This window comes from Pisolithus orientalis, assembly GCF_024613125.1.
Source record: "Pisolithus orientalis strain OTSU chromosome Unknown F5J12scaffold_146, whole genome shotgun sequence".
In the NCBI taxonomy this organism is placed as follows: Eukaryota; Fungi; Basidiomycota; class Agaricomycetes; order Boletales; family Pisolithaceae; genus Pisolithus; species Pisolithus orientalis.
In genome coordinates this window covers 1-21,513 of record NW_026260927.1, presented here as the reverse complement: position 1 = coordinate 21,513, position 21,513 = coordinate 1, and the positions used below count along the sequence as shown (strand labels likewise).

General features: G+C 42.7%; 7 protein-coding genes across 7 annotated transcripts; 4 read left to right on the top strand and 3 right to left on the bottom strand.

The window, feature by feature from the left end:
• Positions 1-7,320: 7,320 nt before the first annotated feature.
• On the top strand, positions 7,321-8,452 carry F5J12DRAFT_787753 (uncharacterized protein; the record flags this gene model as incomplete). The annotated part of the gene is made up of 5 exons (XM_051743703.1): positions 7,321-7,360; positions 7,458-7,742; positions 8,129-8,130; positions 8,236-8,315; positions 8,371-8,452. 5 exons carry the CDS (start codon positions 7,321-7,323, stop codon positions 8,450-8,452), a joined length of 489 nt encoding a protein of 162 aa, XP_051594134.1.
• A 692-nt stretch (positions 8,453-9,144) lies between these two features.
• On the top strand, positions 9,145-10,462 carry F5J12DRAFT_787752 (uncharacterized protein; the record flags this gene model as incomplete). Its single annotated transcript, XM_051743702.1, has 5 exons — positions 9,145-9,345; positions 9,402-9,571; positions 9,659-9,786; positions 9,845-9,943; positions 10,005-10,462. 5 exons carry the CDS (start codon positions 9,145-9,147, stop codon positions 10,460-10,462), a joined length of 1,056 nt encoding a protein of 351 aa, XP_051594133.1.
• A 3,961-nt stretch (positions 10,463-14,423) lies between these two features.
• On the top strand, positions 14,424-15,561 carry F5J12DRAFT_787751 (uncharacterized protein; the record flags this gene model as incomplete). Its single annotated transcript, XM_051743701.1, has 7 exons — positions 14,424-14,456; positions 14,516-14,593; positions 14,642-14,790; positions 14,839-14,889; positions 15,129-15,235; positions 15,350-15,468; positions 15,490-15,561. The coding sequence occupies 7 exons, from the start codon at positions 14,424-14,426 to the stop codon at positions 15,559-15,561; spliced, it is 609 nt and encodes a 202-aa protein (XP_051594132.1).
• Positions 15,562-16,290: 729 nt separating this feature from the next.
• On the bottom strand, positions 16,291-17,782 carry F5J12DRAFT_787750 (uncharacterized protein; the record flags this gene model as incomplete). The annotated part of the gene is made up of 9 exons (XM_051743700.1): positions 16,291-16,458; positions 16,556-16,668; positions 16,964-17,047; positions 17,094-17,155; positions 17,298-17,355; positions 17,384-17,460; positions 17,512-17,572; positions 17,626-17,702; positions 17,754-17,782. The coding sequence occupies 9 exons, from the start codon at positions 17,780-17,782 to the stop codon at positions 16,291-16,293; spliced, it is 729 nt and encodes a 242-aa protein (XP_051594131.1).
• Positions 17,783-18,100: 318 nt separating this feature from the next.
• On the top strand, positions 18,101-18,649 carry F5J12DRAFT_787749 (uncharacterized protein; the record flags this gene model as incomplete). The annotated part of the gene is made up of 3 exons (XM_051743699.1): positions 18,101-18,442; positions 18,484-18,513; positions 18,599-18,649. 3 exons carry the CDS (start codon positions 18,101-18,103, stop codon positions 18,647-18,649), a joined length of 423 nt encoding a protein of 140 aa, XP_051594130.1.
• A 652-nt stretch (positions 18,650-19,301) lies between these two features.
• Positions 19,302-20,031, bottom strand: F5J12DRAFT_787748 (uncharacterized protein; the record flags this gene model as incomplete). The annotated part of the gene is made up of 4 exons (XM_051743698.1): positions 19,302-19,585; positions 19,642-19,719; positions 19,774-19,941; positions 19,989-20,031. 4 exons carry the CDS (start codon positions 20,029-20,031, stop codon positions 19,302-19,304), a joined length of 573 nt encoding a protein of 190 aa, XP_051594129.1.
• A 434-nt stretch (positions 20,032-20,465) lies between these two features.
• F5J12DRAFT_787747 (uncharacterized protein) lies at positions 20,466-21,471 on the bottom strand (the record flags this gene model as incomplete). The annotated part of the gene is made up of 5 exons (XM_051743697.1): positions 20,466-20,614; positions 20,699-20,822; positions 20,926-20,949; positions 21,161-21,274; positions 21,345-21,471. Coding segments are annotated over 5 exons (538 nt in total), but the record flags the coding sequence as incomplete, so codon positions are not given.
• Positions 21,472-21,513: the final 42 nt, after the last annotated feature.

The following is a 21,513-nucleotide window of genomic DNA, read 5'->3' as shown; positions in this document are numbered from 1 at the left end:
TCCATGCTCGATTTGCTCCACACTGGCCTGTGATGGGATACTGGCAGAGTGGAAATAACCAATCTGCCACCTATATTGAATATTTTAGTATACATGTATACTAAAATAATACAATTTCGACTCACCTCTGCAGGCACATGGCAACCCAAAATTTGATGACAAGCAGTCTGCCAGTCCTCCATTTGAATGGGGGAGGCAAGAAAGTCTAGTACTGACAGCATGGGTTTGAATATTTCCAGGAAGAGCTGCAATGGTGAAGGAATTTAGTTTGCATGTATTCTAAAATTATTAATTAATTAAATTTACTTACATCTGTGAGGTGTGGATTTGAATTGTCATATATAAGTGAAACTGTCAAAAGTTTTGAGCTTTCCAGGGCTGTATAAGCAAAGACTTGAGCAAAGAACTTTGCCAACTCTTAGTGAGAGATAATGAATGCAGGGTGGACAGAGTTTGCCTCCTTTGAATCTGACCAGGAACATGCAATCTGTGTGTACACCATGTTTGCTTCAACATCAGATTTTCCACACAGAAGGTGGAGGAGATTCTTCAATTTTTCTGTGTCAGTGTCCACCTTTTCAGGGCATAGTCAGTTTACTGAGAGATGAAAAAGGATAACTGATTCCTGTGGTGACTGGAAAATGAGGTCTTCACACAATTAGTATACATGTATACTAATATTAAATATTTTTAGGACTTACTGAGATCAAAAAATTCAACAAGCCACACAGCTTTCTGGCTCAATTTCTCATTGATCTTCTCCAATTCCTTTGCAGCATCACCTTTCTGCCTTTCATTCTGCCCCTCATGAATCATCACAATTGCATCTTGGCAGTGAACAATGTCCTTTTCATACAAAGTTTGAATGAGTGTAACATGGTGATTACCATTGATGAGGAACATTTCTGCCCCTGGTCCTGTTGCTTTGCCACTCCATTGAATGAAGTTTTTGTAGGGAGTGAGTTGGGCAGCAGTCTCCAGCCCACCTGCAATGAATGATTGGTCAATGCCAACTTGAATGGCTTCACTCATCATATGGTTTTGAAGTCCATCTGCATTGGCATTGTTCATCATCTTCCTCACCAACAAATGTTGCAATGGCCAGGGGTTGAACACTTGACATTTCAACTAAGGCCCATGGCCCAAGTCATCACTTGTGGCAACACACATCAGCCCCCACCCAATTTGAACTTTGTTCAACAGCTGTCAATCTCATCCATCTCCCTAGTTGCAGCTACTTCTTTTGTAACCTTGGTTGAACAAAGGTGCCAATTTAGTATACATGTATACTAAAATTATGAAAATAATTTGAAAAGAAGCAAGTTGATCTCTTGCAACAGAGGGACCTGTTGAAAATTTGTGGATAGCTTATGTTTGGTGTGTGAGCCTAAAATAAGAAATTGATGAATTAATTACAAATGTAATTATTTCGAAATCACTCCAGACACCTACAGCAGTGTTTGTACTCATTATTGTTTATTTGTCAAAGTTTGGTTGTAACTAAATTTGGAAGGTGGTTGTATGGGTTCAAGGTGTAAGCATCACTTGGCAAAAAGTTATGGCAGTATATATACCCAATGTCACAAATATTGAAAAATGTTTGTCGAAATGTACAAATATTTACACAATGACATCATGACTCAAATCCACATGTCTAAAATCAATTAGCTACAAAAATAGCCTAATGCATAGCAAACTGATGACATGGCCACAGCCTCCATTCAACCTGCCATCAAGTGATTCATTTCAAGTGGAGTTTGAAATTGAGATGCCCTGGATTACACCTTTTGCTACATCTCTTCTTGAACTTGAACTTCTTTCTATTTCCTCCTTGCTCATTTGCACCTTCCAATTGCCATTATACCATACACATGTTCAAAGTGCACCATCACTTTTGAGGTGAAGAATGAATATACTATGCATCAGAAGAGATGTGCTGGTGGTAGGGTGGATGGACAGATAACTTTTTTTTTTTTTAAGGAGACCAATCAAATAATCACTGTTACACCAAATATTCAGGGGCTATTTGATTGCTTCTGTTCCCATCATGGTTGCCCTGGAAAAAGGGGTTACACCACTGTGGAAGGTTTGAAGAAGCATATACATAAACTAAAGACAAGATGGATAGGACAGGTAAGCATTTGTGCCATACCTTTTACAGCAGTTTGCAGTACTGAGGGCACCAGCCAAACACAACAAAACTCATAGGTATCCTAGATAAAATATATATCTCAAATATTTCACTCAATTCTTGATGGATCTGAAAGAAAATTTGATATTCTGAATCAGCATTATCAGCTCTAGGGGATGATGTAGAAATCATGATGAAATAGCTGCTATTTTGGACAGGAAAAAATACTTGGTCATTCTGAGCATATAACAACAATTGCAAGTGATTTACACATTTCTATGGCTGTAAATGCCTCTAGCCATGATCTATACACTGGTGGTGAGGGAACCATGGTGAAAATCCAGTGGTTTTTCCATTGTTTTGTACCAACAGAGAGCAATCTGCACTCCAAATGGTGCCAATCATGTAACAAAAATTGCTCACTCCACATTGCATATTTTTTTACAAAAGTTTCAGATCCATAAAGCCCTTCAACATACCTAGGGAACAGTATCATACAGAAATGCGCTTTGTTTCACACTTGTTGAGGTAGTTGTCCATGCCTGTCTTATCTTTGTGTGTGAGTTGTGCATGCTGACTAATGAGCCTCATCCCAGACATGCACTGCACACAACATGTCTTCCTCATGGGTAACAAAAAGTCTGCAAGTGCTTGCAGGCTGCGAAAAACTGGCTCCCAAAGCAGTTTGCCCATCAATCAAGTTCCTGACAGTAGCTCCATCTGTTCCCAGGACATGGCACCTTGTTCAGAAACTCCTGACCTTGACAAGGATGGCCTTGGTATCACACCTGATGACACTGATGGCACTTTGGCACACTCTCCTGTTGACACACTCAAGTGAAAATCCATCTGGCTCAGCGTCAAGCCAGTATCTTGCAAGGAAAACTCCCCAGAACTTGACAAAAGTATGTTATTTCATCTTGCAATGTACTTGTCGCCCCTTACTACCCTGATTTATTAGATGTCATTTTACTGGTGCCTCAAGCAGCAAATGAGGGATCCAAGCACCTTGTTTTCTCACAATGGACTCCATTTTCAGAGGTCCTGGATGGAATCTACAGCACTATTGGGTGTCAGAATTTTGCATGCAAACCTATGCTCTCGTACAAGCTCTCAACTTCTGCTCAGAAGGACGATGCCATCAATCTTGGAATGCTGGCTGACTGGGATGGATGCTTAGAGGAGGTAAATTCTGCATGGAAGAAGAAGAAAGACTCGGTTGTCTCAGTCAAGATTCTTGTTAGCGAACAGGTGTGTTTCAAATTGTTTTGTGGTCAGTATGATACTTAATCATTGTCAAAACTAGTATATGTCTACCCTACATGCAATGCATGGCAAGAAGAAGCCACCAGGAAAAGGCAAAAATCCTCCCCTTCTCGATCTTGACAATGATGGATCCAGTGCAGATGATGAAGACAGCACTGCGATTGAAAAGGAAAACAAATCCCTCATGGAGCTGGAGAAGTCACTGAAGTTGTGTCAGCGTTGTGGTCCCTCCAAATACTGCAAGATCAGCCATGCCGGCCAACATGTAAACCTGACATTCAACCAGCGTTGAGGGTGGGCACTCACACTTGTAAGTTTCATTGTTAGTGGCTACATTGATCAATTTACTGATGGTGACAGGGACATGAGATGCATGGAGTCACGCTGAAGACCCCACCAAAAGGCAATCTATTTTCAGAATTCCATGCTCCACAAAGTGACAAGACCTCGTCGACATCAGCCACACAAATGCCCCTCAACAGTCCCTATATGTCGATGTATGGATGGCCCCCCATGCCCCCCATGCCCCCCATGCCCCCAATGATGCCTCTGTGGATGGTGCCTCCAGTGTATCAGGCTCCAGCAACTCCAGTGACACCTACCATGGGTGAGAAGCAAGGTGAGCTGTCTCCCAGTGAGCTCAACCATGACACCCGGCCAACATATCCAATGATTGTCGACTTCCTCACCAAGCTTGATGCAAGATTTCCGAAGTGCAAACTATCTGTTTATATTCCACAATTCAAAGTGATGGACTTTTACAACATTGACAAACTTAGAAGCCTGAGCAAGGAACAGCTCATGAAGGACTTTGGTATGAGCCTCAGGAATTCATGCTTTTTACTGTCTGAGGTTGCACAAGCTGTTCGGCAGGTGGAACACAAAAAACACACAAGGGTAGAGTAGATACTCCCTACATACATCATGTCCTTTGCAGTAATCATTATAGCAAGCATACATTGCACAAATTTTGGGTATGCATCAGTGTGACAACCAACATACATGTTGCATACAGACACAAGCTACAAAGCTACAAATATCCTGCATTATGGAACCACCCATGTGCAGCTTCTGGAGTGACTGTATCAAGTGCACCATAGAGAAACAAATATGGAAGTGTTTTGTCTCCAGATTCAATGATAGCACAGAACTGATTGCCATGGTGGCAAATGTAGGCCTTCAAGTACAAGAAACACTCTTCAATTGGGTTCAAATCAGGGGAATATGGAGGTAGATAAACAAGTTTGACGCCACTGTAATAGTTACTTGAGTATGTGTACTGAAAAAAAAAAAAAAGAAAAAAAAAACATACCGTTCCCAGCAGAGTTCTTCTACACCATCAACGTGATGGATTCTGCAATTATCCATCACAAGTACACTATGAGGGGCCAGATATGGATTCATGAAGTCAAGGAGTCCACAAAGATAGTTGAGAAAGTGATTGCCATTGTACACGCCTACTTTGATATGGCTGTAAATTATCCTGCTCATCGTCAGAGCCAGAAGGATGGAATATCTGTTGGAAAGAGTGTTATGTAAAGAAGGCAACATCATATGGAGAATACATACCGTGTCCCACGAATGAAGTTGCAATGCTTGTGTGCCCGCATACTAGAATGGCTCCATCCATTCAGGTGAAACGTCATAAGTACATTCACAGCACTTTCATCAATACAGACAATGTAGTCAGGAGAGTCTTCACCAATTGCCATGGTGAACTCATGATGTGCTTCCTCACTGCACTCGCTGGCAATTCGAGAAAGCTAAAATATGATGATGTCAGTGTCTGAAAATTGAGATCAAAGTGTATGTGTCGTACCTTTTTTGAAGACAGACCCAAACATTTGAGTGTACACCATATTGTTGCAATAGAGACTTTGATGTTGTGAAGCAAGAGTAATTGTTGCTGAATTTCTTCAAGATAGAGGTCAGGGGAATGTTCAAGAAGTGCCAGCATGAACTAAGATATGGATATGATCAGCTCTCAATGCTATTTCCAATGTTAGAATGATTTAGACATACCTCTACTGCCGTTTCAGACATCAAAGGTATGTGCCCATCCATTTGTCATTCATTGACAACTTCACCAGTTTCATGGTATGTCTTGAGGACATGTTGAACGACTCGAAGTGGCATGTCAAGTGAAATGGCAATAGAAGTTGTGGTCTGACCAAGTACATGAGCTTGATAGATGATTCACTGCTTGAGATCTCAAGAGTATCACCTGCAGGTACGACTAGAAAAGTGCCTTCTGCATGCCATATGGAAATCACTCACATGCTCGCAGGCCAGTACCACAGAAAAACATGCTTGTGCATCGAGGCAGCTGACTTGATTAGTCAGCATGCACAACTCACACACAAAGATAAGACAGGCATGGACAACTACCTCAACAAGTGTGAAACAAAGCGCATTTCTGTATGATACTGTTCCCTAGGTATGTTGAAGGGCTTTATGGATCTGAAACTTTTGTAAAAAAATATGCAATGTGGAGTGAGCAATTTTTGTTACATGATTGGCACCATTTGGAGTGCAGATTGCTCTCTGTTGGTACAAAACAATGGAAAAACCACTGGATTTTCACCATGGTTCCCTCACCACCAGTGTATAGATCATGGCTAGAGGCATTTACAGCCATAGAAATGTGTAAATCACTTGCAATTGTTGTTATATGCTCAGAATGACCAAGTATTTTTTCCTGTCCAAAATAGCGGCTATTTCATCATGATTTCTACATCATCCCCTAGAGCTGATAATGCTGATTCAGAATATCAAATTTTCTTTCAGATCCATCAAGAATTGAGTGAAATATTTGAGATATATATTTTATCTAGGATACCTATGAGTTTTGTTGTGTTTGGCCGGTGCCCTCAGTACTGCAAACTGCTGTAAAAGGTATGGCACAAATGCTTACCTGTCCTATCCATCTTGTCTTTAGTTTATGCATATGCTTCTTCAAACCTTCCACAGTGGTGTAACCCCTTTTTTCCAGGGCAACCATGATGGGAACAGAAGCAATCAAATAGCCCCTGAATATTTGGTGTAACAGTGATTATTTGATTGGTCTCCTTAAAAAAAAAAAGTTATCTGTCCATCCACCCTACCACCAGCACATCTCTTCTGATGCATAGTATATTCATTCTTCACCTCAAAAGTGATGGTGCACTTTGAACATGTGTATGGTATAATGGCAATTGGAAGGTGCAAATGAGCAAGGAGGAAATAGAAAGAAGTTCAAGTTCAAGAAGAGATGTAGCAAAAGGTGTAATCCAGGGCATCTCAATTTCAAACTCCACTTGAAATGAATCACTTGATGGCAGGTTGAATGGAGGCTGTGGCCATGTCATCAGTTTGCTATGCATTAGGCTATTTTTGTAGCTAATTGATTTTAGACATGTGGATTTGAGTCATGATGTCATTGTGTAAATATTTGTACATTTCGACAAACATTTTTCAATATTTGTGACATTGGGTATATATACTGCCATAACTTTTTGCCAAGTGATGCTTACACCTTGAACCCATACAACCACCTTCCAAATTTAGTTACAACCAAACTTTGACAAATAAACAATAATGAGTACAAACACTGCTGTAGGTGTCTGGAGTGATTTTGAAATAATTACATTTGTAATTAATTCATCAATTTCTTATTTTAGGCTCACACACCAAACATAAGCTATCCACAAATTTTCAACAGGTCCCTCTGTTGCAAGAGATCAACTTGCTTCTTTTCAAATTATTTTCATAATTTTAGTATACATGTATACTAAATTGGCACCTTTGTTCAACCAAGGTTACAAAAGAAGTAGCTGCAACTAGGGAGATGGATGAGATTGACAGCTGTTGAACAAAGTTCAAATTGGGTGGGGGCTGATGTGTGTTGCTGCAAGTGATGACTTGGGCCATGGGCCTTAGTTGAAATGTCAAGTGTTCAACCCCTGGCCATTGCAACATTTGTTGGTGAGGAAGATGATGAACAATGCCAATGCAGATGGACTTCAAAACCATATGATGAGTGAAGCCATTCAAGTTGGCATTGACCAATCATTCATTGCAGGTGGGCTGGAGACTGCTGCCCAACTCACTCCCTACAAAAACTTCATTCAATGGAGTGGCAAAGCAACAGGACCAGGGGCAGAAATGTTCCTCATCAATGGTAATCACCATGTTACACTCATTCAAACTTTGTATGAAAAGGACATTGTTCACTGCCAAGATGCAATTGTGATGATTCATGAGGGGCAGAATGAAAGGCAGAAAGGTGATGCTGCAAAGGAATTGGAGAAGATCAATGAAAAATTGAGCCAGAAAGCTGTGTGGCTTGTTGAATTTTTTGATCTCAGTAAGTCCTAAAAATATTTAATATTAGTATACATGTATACTAATTGTGTGAAGACCTCATTTTCCAGTCACCACAGGAATCAGTTATCCTTTTTCATCTCTCAGTAAACTGACTATGCCCTGAAAAGGTGGACACTGACACAGAAAAATTGAAGAATCTCCACCTTCTGTGTGGAAAATCTGATGTTGAAGCAAACATGGTGTACACACAGATTGCATGTTCCTGGTCAGATTCAAAGGAGGCAAACTCTGTCCACCCTGCATTCATTATCTCTCACTAAGAGTTGGCAAAGTTCTTTGCTCAAGTCTTTGCTTATACAGCCCTGGAAAGCTCAAAACTTTTGACAGTTTCACTTATATATGACAATTCAAATCCACACCTCACAGATGTAAGTAAATTTAATTAATTAATAATTTTAGAATACATGCAAACTAAATTCCTTCACCATTGCAGCTCTTCCTGGAAATATTCAAACCCATGCTGTCAGTACTAGACTTTCTTGCCTCCCCCATTCAAATGGAGGACTGGCAGACTGCTTGTCATCAAATTTTGGGTTGCCATGTGCCTGCAGAGGTGAGTCGAAATTGTATTATTTTAGTATACATGTATACTAAAATATTCAATATAGGTGGCAGATTGGTTATTTCCACTCTGCCAGTATCCCATCACAGGCCAGTGTGGAGCAAATCGAGCATGGACATGCATCATAAGTGGAGTTATGGCATTTTTGAAAACCCATCTGGACACCAAGGACATTGTGAAGCAATAAAACTGTGTCAATGAGGTAATACTATGTCATTGTTCAGTGTACTTTATATTCATCAAACCACAGCTTATTGCAATGCTTTTTCGCCACTGCTGAGTTGCCCTTACACAAGTGAGGGTTGGGTTAGCAAAGTTGTTCACCAATGACTGGGAGAAAAAGCAGAAGGACCAAATCAAGCCATTCTTTGATGCCATTGGTGATGTCAAATGGCTGGACACCTTCCAGACCTTCTTGAAGGCCTATCACATTGAACTTGATGGTACTAAGCCATCATTGGCCTGACCCAAAGCAAGCATTGCTGCACTCAATGCAGGTCTTGATGGATGTGTTTCAGAAGAGAGGAAAAGTTACTTCTGCAATGTTCATGATATCCTCCATTTCACCCCTTTCCCCTGGGAGCAACTCACTCCTAACAAATATTCTCAAACATTCATCACTGACATGCTTCTTGAGGTTAACTGCTTAACTGAGTGGGAGAAGTTACTTTAAATCCCTACAATCTGGGACCTGCAGCAAAGTGTGCTTGATTTATTCCAAGGTTTTGGTCCATGTGCAAAGTCTCAAGCCCCCTGGCTGTATTGGGATGGCATGGAGAGTCAACCCATCCTGTCTCCTTCAAATCCATTATTGGCACTGATGCCCAAGGAGTATGCTGGTGAATCATTGGGGACAGCAGTGGAATGGGCTGCAAGTGCACCACATATCACAGCCCAAAATGTTAATGCCATGCAGAAGATTGTCAAGCTAATATCTGTGCCAACACTGGGGTTGTGTGATGGTGAAAGCACTGCCAAGCTTGACCCTGACCTGAAAATGCCCTTGGAGAATTTTTTGATGGTATTTGGTTTATTTCTGAAATTTAAGATACATGTATACTAAAATTATTATTTTAGAGTCTTGCAACAGTAACAGTCAAAAAGACCATGTGCTTGCAGGAGCCCACTGCAGACCTGACCCATACAGCTCCATTCCCCATGACCCAAGAACTTCTTGGGACTGCTGGCTTTGGGTCAGATTTCCAAAGCCTGCAATATCTGAATCCCCTTGAGGCTCAAGAATTCTGGTGAGGACACATGACAGCTGAGCTTGATCCATATGCAGTGCAGTCACTGCATTCTACATCAACCATAGCCTATTCAGAACAGGCAAGGTTGGAGCAGCAGCATGCCCCAGACAAGATGGCTAGGCATGTGAGGAAGTTTGCAAAGAAGAAGCCATCTTGCATCCTCCCCCAACCTGATGATGGATCTGACAGTGAGGGCCCAAGTACATCAACAGGTTTGTGTCTTTATTATGAATTTTAATATACATGTATACTAAAATGATGGATTTTTAGCACAAAGGCAGCAATTGCTGGCCCCCCCCCCCAGTGCATCACATCATGCATTGAATTTGCATGATGAATCTTCTGCCCACAGTGGGCCATCTGGTTCAGGTAATAAAATTTATTGACAATTTTAGTATACATGTATGCTAATGTGCATATCACACCCTAGATAAATGGCTGACTCCTGATGATGGCTTTGACACTGATACACACCACAAGAAGCAAGCAAGGACATCAGGAGCTCCAGATGGTGGATATGACCTGCTAGTGAATGTGACAGCTGCAGATAAGCTGCAGCAGATTACCCACACACCTGAGCAGTGGGCAACTGTCATCAAAGCCCTCAGTGCTACTTCAAAGTCCAATGTGCCAGTTGATCTGAAGGAATCCACCTTGGAGGCACTCTTATTTACAATCCATCACTCTATTAGGGCTAATCCCACAGATTTGGCCATTCTCTTGGATTGGGCAAAGGCCCTTCAACACTTCCCCACTGATCATGACATCTATATGTGGATCAAGGGAACCTGGGCCAATCATCCTGTTGTCTGGAAGGTGGTTGAGGGTCCATTGCAACAGTGGGCTGATGATGTGATGAGTAACTTGCACAGAATGGATGAGGATTGAAGGACACACCTTGTATGATGTTTACCCTGCCTGTATTATCTCCACATGTCATCTTGCAATGAATATTGGCCCCCCCCTGGCCTTAAAAACCATGCCATTTCATCCAAGATTGTGGAATTAGTATACATGTATACTAAACTTGCTTAGAAGTGTTTGGTGAGATGTCATATTTGTTTGTTCAAGAACACACTCTCAGTCAGTGCTTTGTACCTGTGACTTGCATATCCTGCATCAAGTACAGTACCTAAGATTCAGTGTCAATTCCAATGGATTGCCTGTGAAAAGGTCAACTTGGGTTAGTGTAAGCTAAACCTAATCAATTAGTATGCATGTATACTCAATTTACTTATATGGGTTGGTTACACATCACATGAGGTGGTTGCACTTGCTGACTAAGGGTTGTGCTCTCCCCATTTGGTGGTTGTGCTCACTGACTAAAGGTTGCACTCTCTCCTGTAGTGCAAGATACATGTATCTTAAGAGCAATGGAGGTTGTGCTTGCTGACTAAGGGTTGTGCTCTCCCCATTGGGTGGTTGTGCTCACTGACTAAAGGTTGTGCTCTCTCCTGTAGTGCAAGATACATGTATCTTAAGAGCAATGGAGGTTGTGCTTGTTGACTAAGGGTTGCACTCTCCCCATTGGGTGGTTGCACTTGCTGACTAAAGGTTGCACTCCAGGTAGGATGGGGCATCCTTCTTGGATCAGAAGGATAGGTTTCATTCAGTGGCTGTGAGGTTTCATTCAGTGGCTGTGAGGTTTCATTCAGTGGCTGTGCAGGTTTCATGCAGAGGTGAGGGTGGAGTCTGGAAAGTAGATTATTAGTAGTGTTCAACACAGCCAAATGGTGTTTGGGAGGTTCAGGAGAGAGTGCCAGTGGTGTGGAATAATATAGACCCAGGGGTGTGTCAGAATTTAATTGAAAGTATACCTAGAAGCATCCAAGCAGTGATAAAAGCCAACAGAGGTCATACAAAGTATTAAAATTATCACTTTCTGTATCTCTGATACACACTTCCAAAATTCATTCGATGACATGGCAATTTAAATTGTATATACCTTTATGCATACTGATTCAAATTACATATTCTTTTTTTTTGGATGGATAGCCCTGTGCAATTGGTTTGTGTCATCAACTTATACTTTGGTCTTATTTGTCTTTGCTCTTGATAAATTCAACAAACAACCCAAAATGTGCAAACATTGAATCAATTTTGCAAGTCACTGTATCTTGCCTCCAGATAACCGGTCATAACCAGTTGCCTATTTTCTTCCCTTATGTTCATCCCTCAACCCTTGGTCCCTCCTAGTCAGTAGTCGTTTTCCAGTGGTCAGTGGCATAGCCATCAGTACTTGGTACTTTGTGCTCCCTAGTCCCTCAGTCCCTTATTCTTTGCTAGCCATCTTCAAGTCGGTCAGTGGTCGGTAGGTGTGTAGTCTTCTTTTTTGCTAATCAACGCCCTGCTCATCTTTTGTCCAGATAATCAACCAGTCACTTATTTTTGCTACTCATGTTCAGCCTCGGCTTCATCAGATGCAAGCCAGCTTGGAGCAATTCCAGTGTTGTCTCATACAAGCCAAGTGGCTGGCCTGAAAAGGGTGTCCTCCCACAAACTTCTGCATTGGATCCTTCCCCCCATGTCCATGTCTGCTGTCAGTGCTTGGTATTTGGTAGTCTGTAGTCGGTCATTGGTAGTCATTGGTCATCACTATGTCCGCTTTTTTTTGCTAATCATGTGCTGGTCATCTTGGGTCCAGATAAGCAACCAGTTGCTTATTTTCTTCAGTTCATGGTGTGGCTGTTGCTACTCGGTAGTCCATAGTCCGTAGTCCACATAACCAACTGCTCCCTTATTTTTTCCCTAGTCATATTCTCCATCCCCTGTCATTATCGCTTGCTAGCCATTCATCAGTGGCAGTGGTCCCTGGTCACTACTACATCCCTTGGTAGTCTGCTTTTTTTGCTAATCACCTTGCTGCTCATCTTCCCTCCAAATAACCAACCAGTCCCTTATATTCACCTATGTCTGTTGTCAGTAGTCAGTAGTCTGTAGTCATTGCCATGTCCACTGTTTTGCTAATCAACTCACTGCTCATCTTCCATCCAGACAAGTGACTGGTTGCTTATTTTTGCTACTCATATTCATCATGTCTGTTCTAAGTAGTTGCTAGTTGCTCATCAGTAGTCAGTAGTCATTACCATGTCCACTTTTTTCACTAGTTACTTGCTAGTCATCTTGGGTTCAGATACGCAACCAGTTGCTTATTATTATTATTTTTGACTCTTGGTGGCTGTGTTTCTTCCCTTCACCAGCTTTCTGGTGGCTGTGCATTTATTTCCTTATATGGTGGTTGCCCTCAGGTTGCCTTCAGCCAACCTTCCTTATTTGGAGGTTGCCCTCAGTGGCTGTGTAGGTTGCCTGAAGGCAACCTTCCATATAAGGCAGGTTGCCCTTGGAGGCAGGGGTGGACTCTGGAAAGTAGATTATTAGGCACTTTTTGAATTTCCTTTTATAGTAGTAGGCACTTTCCAGACTGGAACTGTGCAGACAGTTTAGATTACTAGGCCCTCTTCATGTGTGCTTTCAAGGCATCTGTGGTTGAATACCCTGTTGGTTTAGTGCAGGATGCCTCAGAACAGTAGCATAAGAATACACTGCCTGTCCTGTGCACTGTAACCTGCTGTCCATCAGGTGCAGTAAAGGTTGATACTCTGACACATTTTTTGTTGTGAGTGTTGTGTAGATTTTTGTTGTCAAACTCTGCTCCACAGGTGCTGCAGGTGTAAGCCATCCTACTGTGTGATGATGGTGATGGGAGAGATCAGAAGAAAGAGAATGAAGGGAGGGAAAGAGAGGGAAAAAATACCTTTCTCATAATGGATGCTATATATACTGGCTATCTGTGGCTATGCAGAGCTGTTATCTATACATGGTAGGTGCTTTGCATGGCAGTGTGATTTTTTTTTGGTGGCAGACCATTGCAACTCATTGATGAGTTGCATAGTTGCCTTCTGCTGTATTGAATATATTATTACAAGAGCCATAAGTGATAAGATATACCTTAGTGAGGACAAGATTGACTGAGGCTCTGTAAGTAAGGGAAAAATTAATTAAATAAAATTAAAAAAAAGTAAACAAATTTAAATGTTCTCTGACTCCCATCACTTTCAAGGCTTTGCCTGCCACTCAACCTACTTGCCCATGATCTCTTGACTCAAGCCTCCTGGTGTATGGATGCCTGTACTTGATGCCTGTTGTAATTGTAGTACTGAATTTATTTCCATGCATTATAACTGAAAGAGAGCATGAATGCCTGTATTGAGTTGAGGCAACATATATTGATGCTTGTGGTTACATTGTTCTAAGATATTGAATCAGTCCCTTTGAGAGGCACAAAGGAGTCTTTGAACACAGGTCATTCAATACACACAGCATGTAGTATTAAGTAGTGGACTACTGTACAGATGCAGATCTTGTGACTGCCATTGCTTTCAAGTGCATTGCTACATCATGCCAAGCTGATCATACTACCATCTGAGTGTCATCTGAGTATCTGGCAAAATGAGTGGCCAATTTTGAGATGGGGGTGCATGGATATATTGGCCTGTGGGTGGTGATGGAACTAATTTTGCAGTGTTTGTAATTGCATTTATGGCTCCCCCCTCATCCTCATCCTGCTGCTCCTGCCAGTGGTTGTCCCATGCAGGGTCTGAGCCTCCCTATACCAAGTGCACATGCCTCCCTCTACAGCTCTTCATTAAATACAGCTTACTGCCAAGAGGCAGAAGTGGAGTGAAGACATTGGCTTCAGCTTGTGTGCTGCTCAAGTCTTGTAGGCAGCCTAAGGTGGGTTTAAAGGCTGCAAGAAAATTACAGTTTTGTGTCAAATCTGGTCTGCCTGAAGTGGATATGAAGTGCACAGCAGCACAAGAACCTATGTGATGACTTGGAAGAAGAAAACATGTCTTTGTATGACACTGCAGATCACAGCACAGTGTGTGATATAGCAGATGATGATGTCATGGAGGAAACCACTCAGTCTACCCAACCAAGATTCCCCTTCCTCTGGTGAAATGTAAGAAAAGGATTCAACCTCAGATGCCGGATGCTTGGCATCATTCTGGCAACAAGGTGAGGTGGAACACAACAAAGATTACCCTTCCTCTGGCAAAATGTTAGAAAAGGATTCAAACTCAGATGCCAGATGCTCAGCATCAGTCTGGCCAGAAGATGAGGTGGAACACAACCAAGATTACCCTTCCTCTGCGAAATGTTAGAAAAGGATTCAAACTCAGATTCCAGATGCTCAGCATCAATCTGGCCACAAGGTGAGGTGGAACACAACCAAGATTACCCTTCCTCTGGAAAAATGTTAGAAAAGGATTCAACCTCAGATTCCAGATGCTCAGCATCAATCTGGCCAGAAGGTGAGGTGGAACACAACCAAGATTACCCTTCCTCTGGAAAAATGTTAGAAAAGGATTCAACCTCAGATGCAGATGCTTGGCATCACTCTGGCCAGAAGGTGAAGTGGAACATAGTGCATCCAGATGCTTTACAAATGACATTGAGAATGATGATGGCCATGCAACCACCACCACCATGCAAATGACAATGCACAGTGCATGGTATAATGGATGATGCTGTGGTGGTGGAACTCACTCAGTCTACCCAACCAAGATTATCCTTCCTCCAGCAAAATGTTAGAAAAGGATTCAACCCCAGATGCAAGATGCTTGGCATCAATCTGGCCACCAGGTGAAGTGGAACACAGTGAGTCTTGATGCTTTACAGATGACAATGAGAATGATGATGGCCATGCCACCACCACCACCATGCAAATGACAATGCGCAGTGCATGGTATAATGGATGATGATATCATGGAGGAACCAACTCAGTCCACCCAACCAAGATTACCCCTCCTCCGGTGCAATGTAAGAAAAGGATCATGCCTCAGATGGAAGATGCTTGGCATCAGTCTGGCCACCAGATGAAGTGGAGCACAGTGAGTCCTGATGCTTTACAGATGACAACTGAGAATGATGATGGCCATGCCACCACCACACACATGATGACAATGACAGCATGGAACATGTAATAATATTCTCAATATTTCATGCAGAAATAATTTTTGATGTTTTGCTCTATGATTCTCATGTGGAAAGACTTTATATCTGATTTGATTTTTCGTTGAAAGATGAAAGGCAGAATGTTTCGCAGACAAGCTTTGGAACACAATTCATCATTGCAATACGATATTTGGGCTAAGTAAATACTTCCTACCCCTTTGAACTTTCTGCTCACAAAAAAGCAGATTGTTAATTCCAAAACAAAGTGAGATATGTTGGAGAACTATTTACTGATATATCACAAATATTGTAATGAAAATCATTCTGCTGAACATACATAATTATTTTATATGCAACAATTTGAGCCTTTCTGATACCATTGAGAGATGATACATAGTGAACATGTAGTCAGTACAATCTCAACTTTGTTGTATATCATCACTACCCATTACCCACCAAATCCTATCAACCCCTGTGTGTCATGACACTCTTTAGAGTACTCGTTAATCTCCCCAATGTCAACCACCCTAGCCTCCCTTGTGTGTTGTATCATCGGCTGCAATTCAATTCTGTAAAGTTGGGACATCTCCCTCTCTTGCTATGTATTATTAAATCCATGTATATGATGCTGGCCTCCAGCAGTACTTCCAGCATCATTCCCCCCAATTTATCGTTGCCACTTTGTAATAATAATGCCCTCGGGGTATGTATATTATCTCGTGTGGTTTACTCGTATTGCATTCACTACTATAAACACATCAGAGTCTGGTAGAGATGAATCGTGGGCTCACAACAAGTGCAAAGGTGGCCCAGTCAGTGTGGACAAGGGCTTCAGTGCTGGACTGATACCCACATTTACCGATGTAATTATGGCCATCCAAGTCACTTGGATCCAGTTTGCTGCTTTTGTCCACGATGCATTCTGACTATTATGCCTACATGTGTTTTCAGTGTCATAATCCATGTAGAGGGGGCAGGTGCTATGGTGCTGACAGTCTGAAGAGTCTTTGAAATATCACATACTGGTGCATGATCCCACCGCTGCTCTTTATTCAGTTCTACCACAGCATCTGACACTACCAATGCAGTATTTAGCCTCCTGATCATCACCCTGGCCTCTTCCAATTCCTTTCTTTCTGTTCAATGGCTGGCATTTGTTTGGGTCAGGGTTCTACAGCCAAGAAAGAGCCTACATCATATGTAACACTCTCTGCCTTCTGCAAAACAGAAGGAGCATCGATAATACACATATGACTTCTGTGCCTGTTGGATCAGGTCACTGGTCATATGATTTTGTAGACCAGTTTCAACCTCCTGTCTCTGCCCATTCTGTGCTGCTCTGACCTCCTCCCACATACTCATCATAACCTCACCATTGCCCACCACACCACCCTCATTTCCCCTGCATATCAGAATGCACAGGACACGTACCTGAATATCCTGCAGTGAGAGACCTGTCCCATTTAGGACTTCCTTTGTGATGTCCAGGGGTCTGGTGCTTCCCTTTGCAAGTTTCTGTAAACAACTGCAGTGGAACCAATTTTTGCAGGTTCAACAATACCATTGTTCAGCTTTGTCTGGGCTATATGGTTTTTCACAGACAGAGCAAGCATGGAAGGGGCCCTGATGGGGTGTAGTTTATGTCAGGAGGTTTTCAAAAATCGGTGTCACGCCATTTATCAATACCTGGATGACTTGTTTACCATGTGTGCTCATGGTCCACCGTGTATATATATCCTTGGGTCCTATCAGAGGACCAAAACACCTTTCTGCACTGAAAGATGTGATGTCTGCTGGCGCTATGCTCTCCATGAGCTTCCAAGCTGTATACAAAATTCAGGGATGACTTACACACGATGGCCTCTGGTTCAATGATGTCATTGTGATCCGATAGAACCAGCTCATTGTTGCCAACGTATTTTCTCATGCTGTTTGTGAGTGAGTCAAAGATACAAGGAACTCGATGACAGCCAGCTCACTTTTTGTCTCCTATATCACTCCTGCTGTAGTACCACTGCACTTCAACCCATGCCTTCTGTACTGCACGTCAGAATGGTGGACACCCATGTGGCACTGGAAATCTCTTACATTACTTCTCTTCAACCGCTGGACTCTGATGTCCTTGATCACAGCATACCACAGGCTGCCATCGTCACCATTTACAAAGATGCTAATTAAAGCTTCCATCAGCAAATGACATGCACACCCAGTCTTTTCTTACTTATCACCTCTTTGGAAGGTGTGGGTCATGTGTTCTGGAACTTCCTCCCTTCCATCCAGGATGTCTTCACCTGCACCAGTGAGGTTCGTCACTGGCTGGATGAGCTTAAATGACTGCTGGTGTCTAATCGAGACCTACCACTTAGCTTGGAGGATGATGGAAGGGAAAGAAAGGTCTTGTTGGATGGAGGGGCCATGTTGGGTTGGGAGGCAAAGTAAAAAGTCGGAGGGTAACCCGTGACGTCGCTTGCAATTCTCGGTTAGCCAGGGCAGACCCTGAAAAATTTTCTTTGGATTTGGCATGGCATTACGTGTTTGGGATCGGCAAAGAACCAACATTCCACTGCCATGGCACCCCAGACATGTTCCCAGAGAGTCCTCAGAGCTGCTTCCAATGCATCCTCCACTGATGAAAGTGAAATCAGACTTGCATTTGACAATGTCATGAAGGCCATTTCTCCTCCATCTCATCATTCAGACTCAGCATGCTCTTCTCCTCTGTCCCCATCCTACAGTGTAATAATGGGTGGTCTCCTTGCCAGAGCAATGACTCCTCCAGAAGATCCAGAATCCTCTGTTGATGAGGATGAACTAAACCAGATATTTGAGAAGTGCCAGGCCATGGTAAACCACTTGAGTGGGTCAGAAGAGGAGCATCAAAGCAATGCCTCTGACGATTCCTTTGTGAATGTGCATGGCCCATCAGTTTCACCATCACATCCACCCATCAGGACTTGAGTCAGGAGTCAGGGGTGCCTTCTGTACGTGATATCATCAGTGAGTCTCTTCTGTACTCTTGCTCTCCATCCGCTTATGATCACTTCTGAAAATGTGTTCCATGGCCAGGCCTACCACATGGGTGATGGCCTACCAGACCCTAGGGACACTCTGGTATGAAACTTGGATTGATGCCAGAATGGTGATTTCTTGACTTGTGTTACAACAAGGAGGCTTAGTGGTGCAAAATCACTGTTTGGCATTGTTTGTTTGTTGAAAAATCATTCAGTAGACCATATGATACATTATGTAAGCATTGGTGAGCATCTCACCATGTTTTATATGTGTTCCCAAGGACTACATCCCCAGTATATCACAAAGTTACATAATTGTCCCAATGAGCTCTCATTTTCATTTGGGTATTCTGTCATCAGTTTCTATCCAAATATTATGTAATGGCTCATCAGAGAGCCATGACCAGCTGCTTTGATCCATCCACCAACACCTTGGACTCAATAATGATATTTCACTGCTACACCATGATTAATGAAAAACATGCAAACATTGGGACAATTTTGTGAGCCACTGTAATTGATGGATATCACTGATCACATGAATGGAACACATGAAATAAATACTTGCCATTGCATATTTCTTCCAAGGGATCCCTCATCTCTGATTTCTCAGGCATGCCAAAAGTCAAAGGATTTACCCTGTTGTCTTCATCCACTGCCAAGTCAAAAGATTCAACAGGTACATTTGGAATGAGTGGGGGAGGTGTTGGTTCCCTCATATCCTGCAATTGAACAAGCAGGTTAGTTGGAGAATCAGGTCAAGGAGATTGGTCCCTTGGATTTGATGATTCGCAGGTGATGGGCAGAGGAGGTGGTTCCCATGCATTGTGCAAGTCTGCCAGAAAATTGACCTGCATAGTAATGTCTTGTGCAGGTGTTGAAGACCCATCCATCCTATTTAATTTCTCATCTGTGACTGGCAGTGATGATGGTTCCCATGCATTCAGCAATTGTGCAAGTAGATCCACATTCATACCATCCACTGGGGGAGCAGTTGGTTCCTGTTCATTCAGGAACCAATTCACCAAGTTGTCATGTTGATCTATTAATAGAAAATTTGTTTGTTTGTTAGCTTGAAGGGAAATCATGCCAACTCACCACCCATGATTCTGTCCTCTGCCAGAGCAGTTGGCTCCCTTTCCAGCAGGAACTGATCCAGCAAGCTTTTGCATGAATCTATAGCAAAAATATGTTTGTGGTTGAGCTTGGAGAGAAATCATGCCCACTCACCAGCTGTGATATCCATGTTTGACCCCACCATATCTGCCTTTCCACTTGAGACAATTGGTGGAGGGGTTGGCTCATGCAACTCATGCAGTTGTACTAGCATCTCCTCCAGATTTTTGGACCATTTCACATGGGAGCTAGATTGCCTTGGCTCAATTGGTCTTACATTTGCTGTGGATGGCTTAGGTTGCTGGATCCAACAATGAAGACAACCTCACCTTGACAGCAGAAATGAACTTGGTGGGACTGTTCAGTGGACATATTTGATGACAATGGGTTCACTGATAGCTTGATGATCAATCAAGATTTAAACTTGTAGGAACAATGGTGAGAATATCATTCACACCGTGGGAAGCAAGGTTGGACAATGGCAGACATAGCCAAATTTTGGGTAACAGCAATACACAGGAGATGAGCAGCAATATCTCCCTACGTAGATAGCTACCAGTCACTTTGACATGGCCAATATGTACACCTGTCCCACTCAGCTCTCTGCTCAATTGTCCCACTCAACCCTCCCACTTAACTATCCCTCTCCTGATATCAAAGATGCCTCTCACAGCCATCATGGTGTCATGAGCTACCATACATGCCATACACTTGTATTGTAAGTGTAAAACTAGGCCAAGCCCTCTATAGACCATACATGAGTTCCAAAAAATATTTCCACTCTGACTGTTTGAGGGATTCAACAACTACTCCTGCTTCCAATTGCTGCCTGTTTGCTTCCATGATCTCATTGCATCAGGAGATGGAACATCTGCATCTGGCCTTGCAGGGGCCTTTCTGACATGAGGTGACTTCCAGGTGCCCGAAGGGACACCCTGTTTCACATTTGCAGATGCTGCATTGGTGGTCATGGATCCGTTATTGTTGGACTTGGATGAGTATTTGGCCCCAGGTCAATGTTGATTCATTTCTGGCTCACTCGAATCCAACAGAGCCTGCTTAACACACAGCACAAACTTGTTAGCCATAACAGCTGATTCAACATGTCTGAACTTGCCTTGTGTGTGCACTTCAGGGTGGATTTCAGCTTTCTGCCTTTTTTTCTGCTCATTAACCCCTCAGTTGGGTGGTCAGTGAAAGGAATGCTCTCCAATCCATCTTCATCTGCATATTCTGAGTGGTCCCATAGTTCACTTGTGTACTCACTCCCTGAGTGCAGATCAGGGTTTGCTGCAGATACAAGTTACAGCAGGAAGCTCACTATTCAGGGATGTTGCTGATTTCTTTGAATTGGATAGGGTGGGCAAATAAGCATCTTCATCAGCTTCATCATCAGAATCATGGCCATTGCTTTCCCTCCCATTATTGTCAGTTAGTGCTTTATTTCATGGATGCTGCACTGGGGTCTTTGCATGGGCTGGAGGTGCAGAGAGCTGCTTACTATTGGAACCATCAGCTGGTGGGGGATTTGAGTGGGAATGAGAAGGGAATGGTGTCTTGGCATGGTTTTGCCTCCCACCAGATACCTGAAGACTGGAATTGCACTAGCACTGATCTGTCACACATGAATATCACACATGGTGCACCTTTTTAGGGGAGGGATCATCTGTTCCAACATCACTCACCTCAGCCTTGCTGTGATCATCTGAACTGTCATCCACACTGTCATCTGCACTATCATCTGCACTATCATCCACACTGTCATCTGCTACTCCCTCTTCCTGTGCTTTATCCTTGCCCTTGACATTTTCCCTTCCAGGATTCTTTTTGCATTTGGGGGCTGGTTCCTTTTGG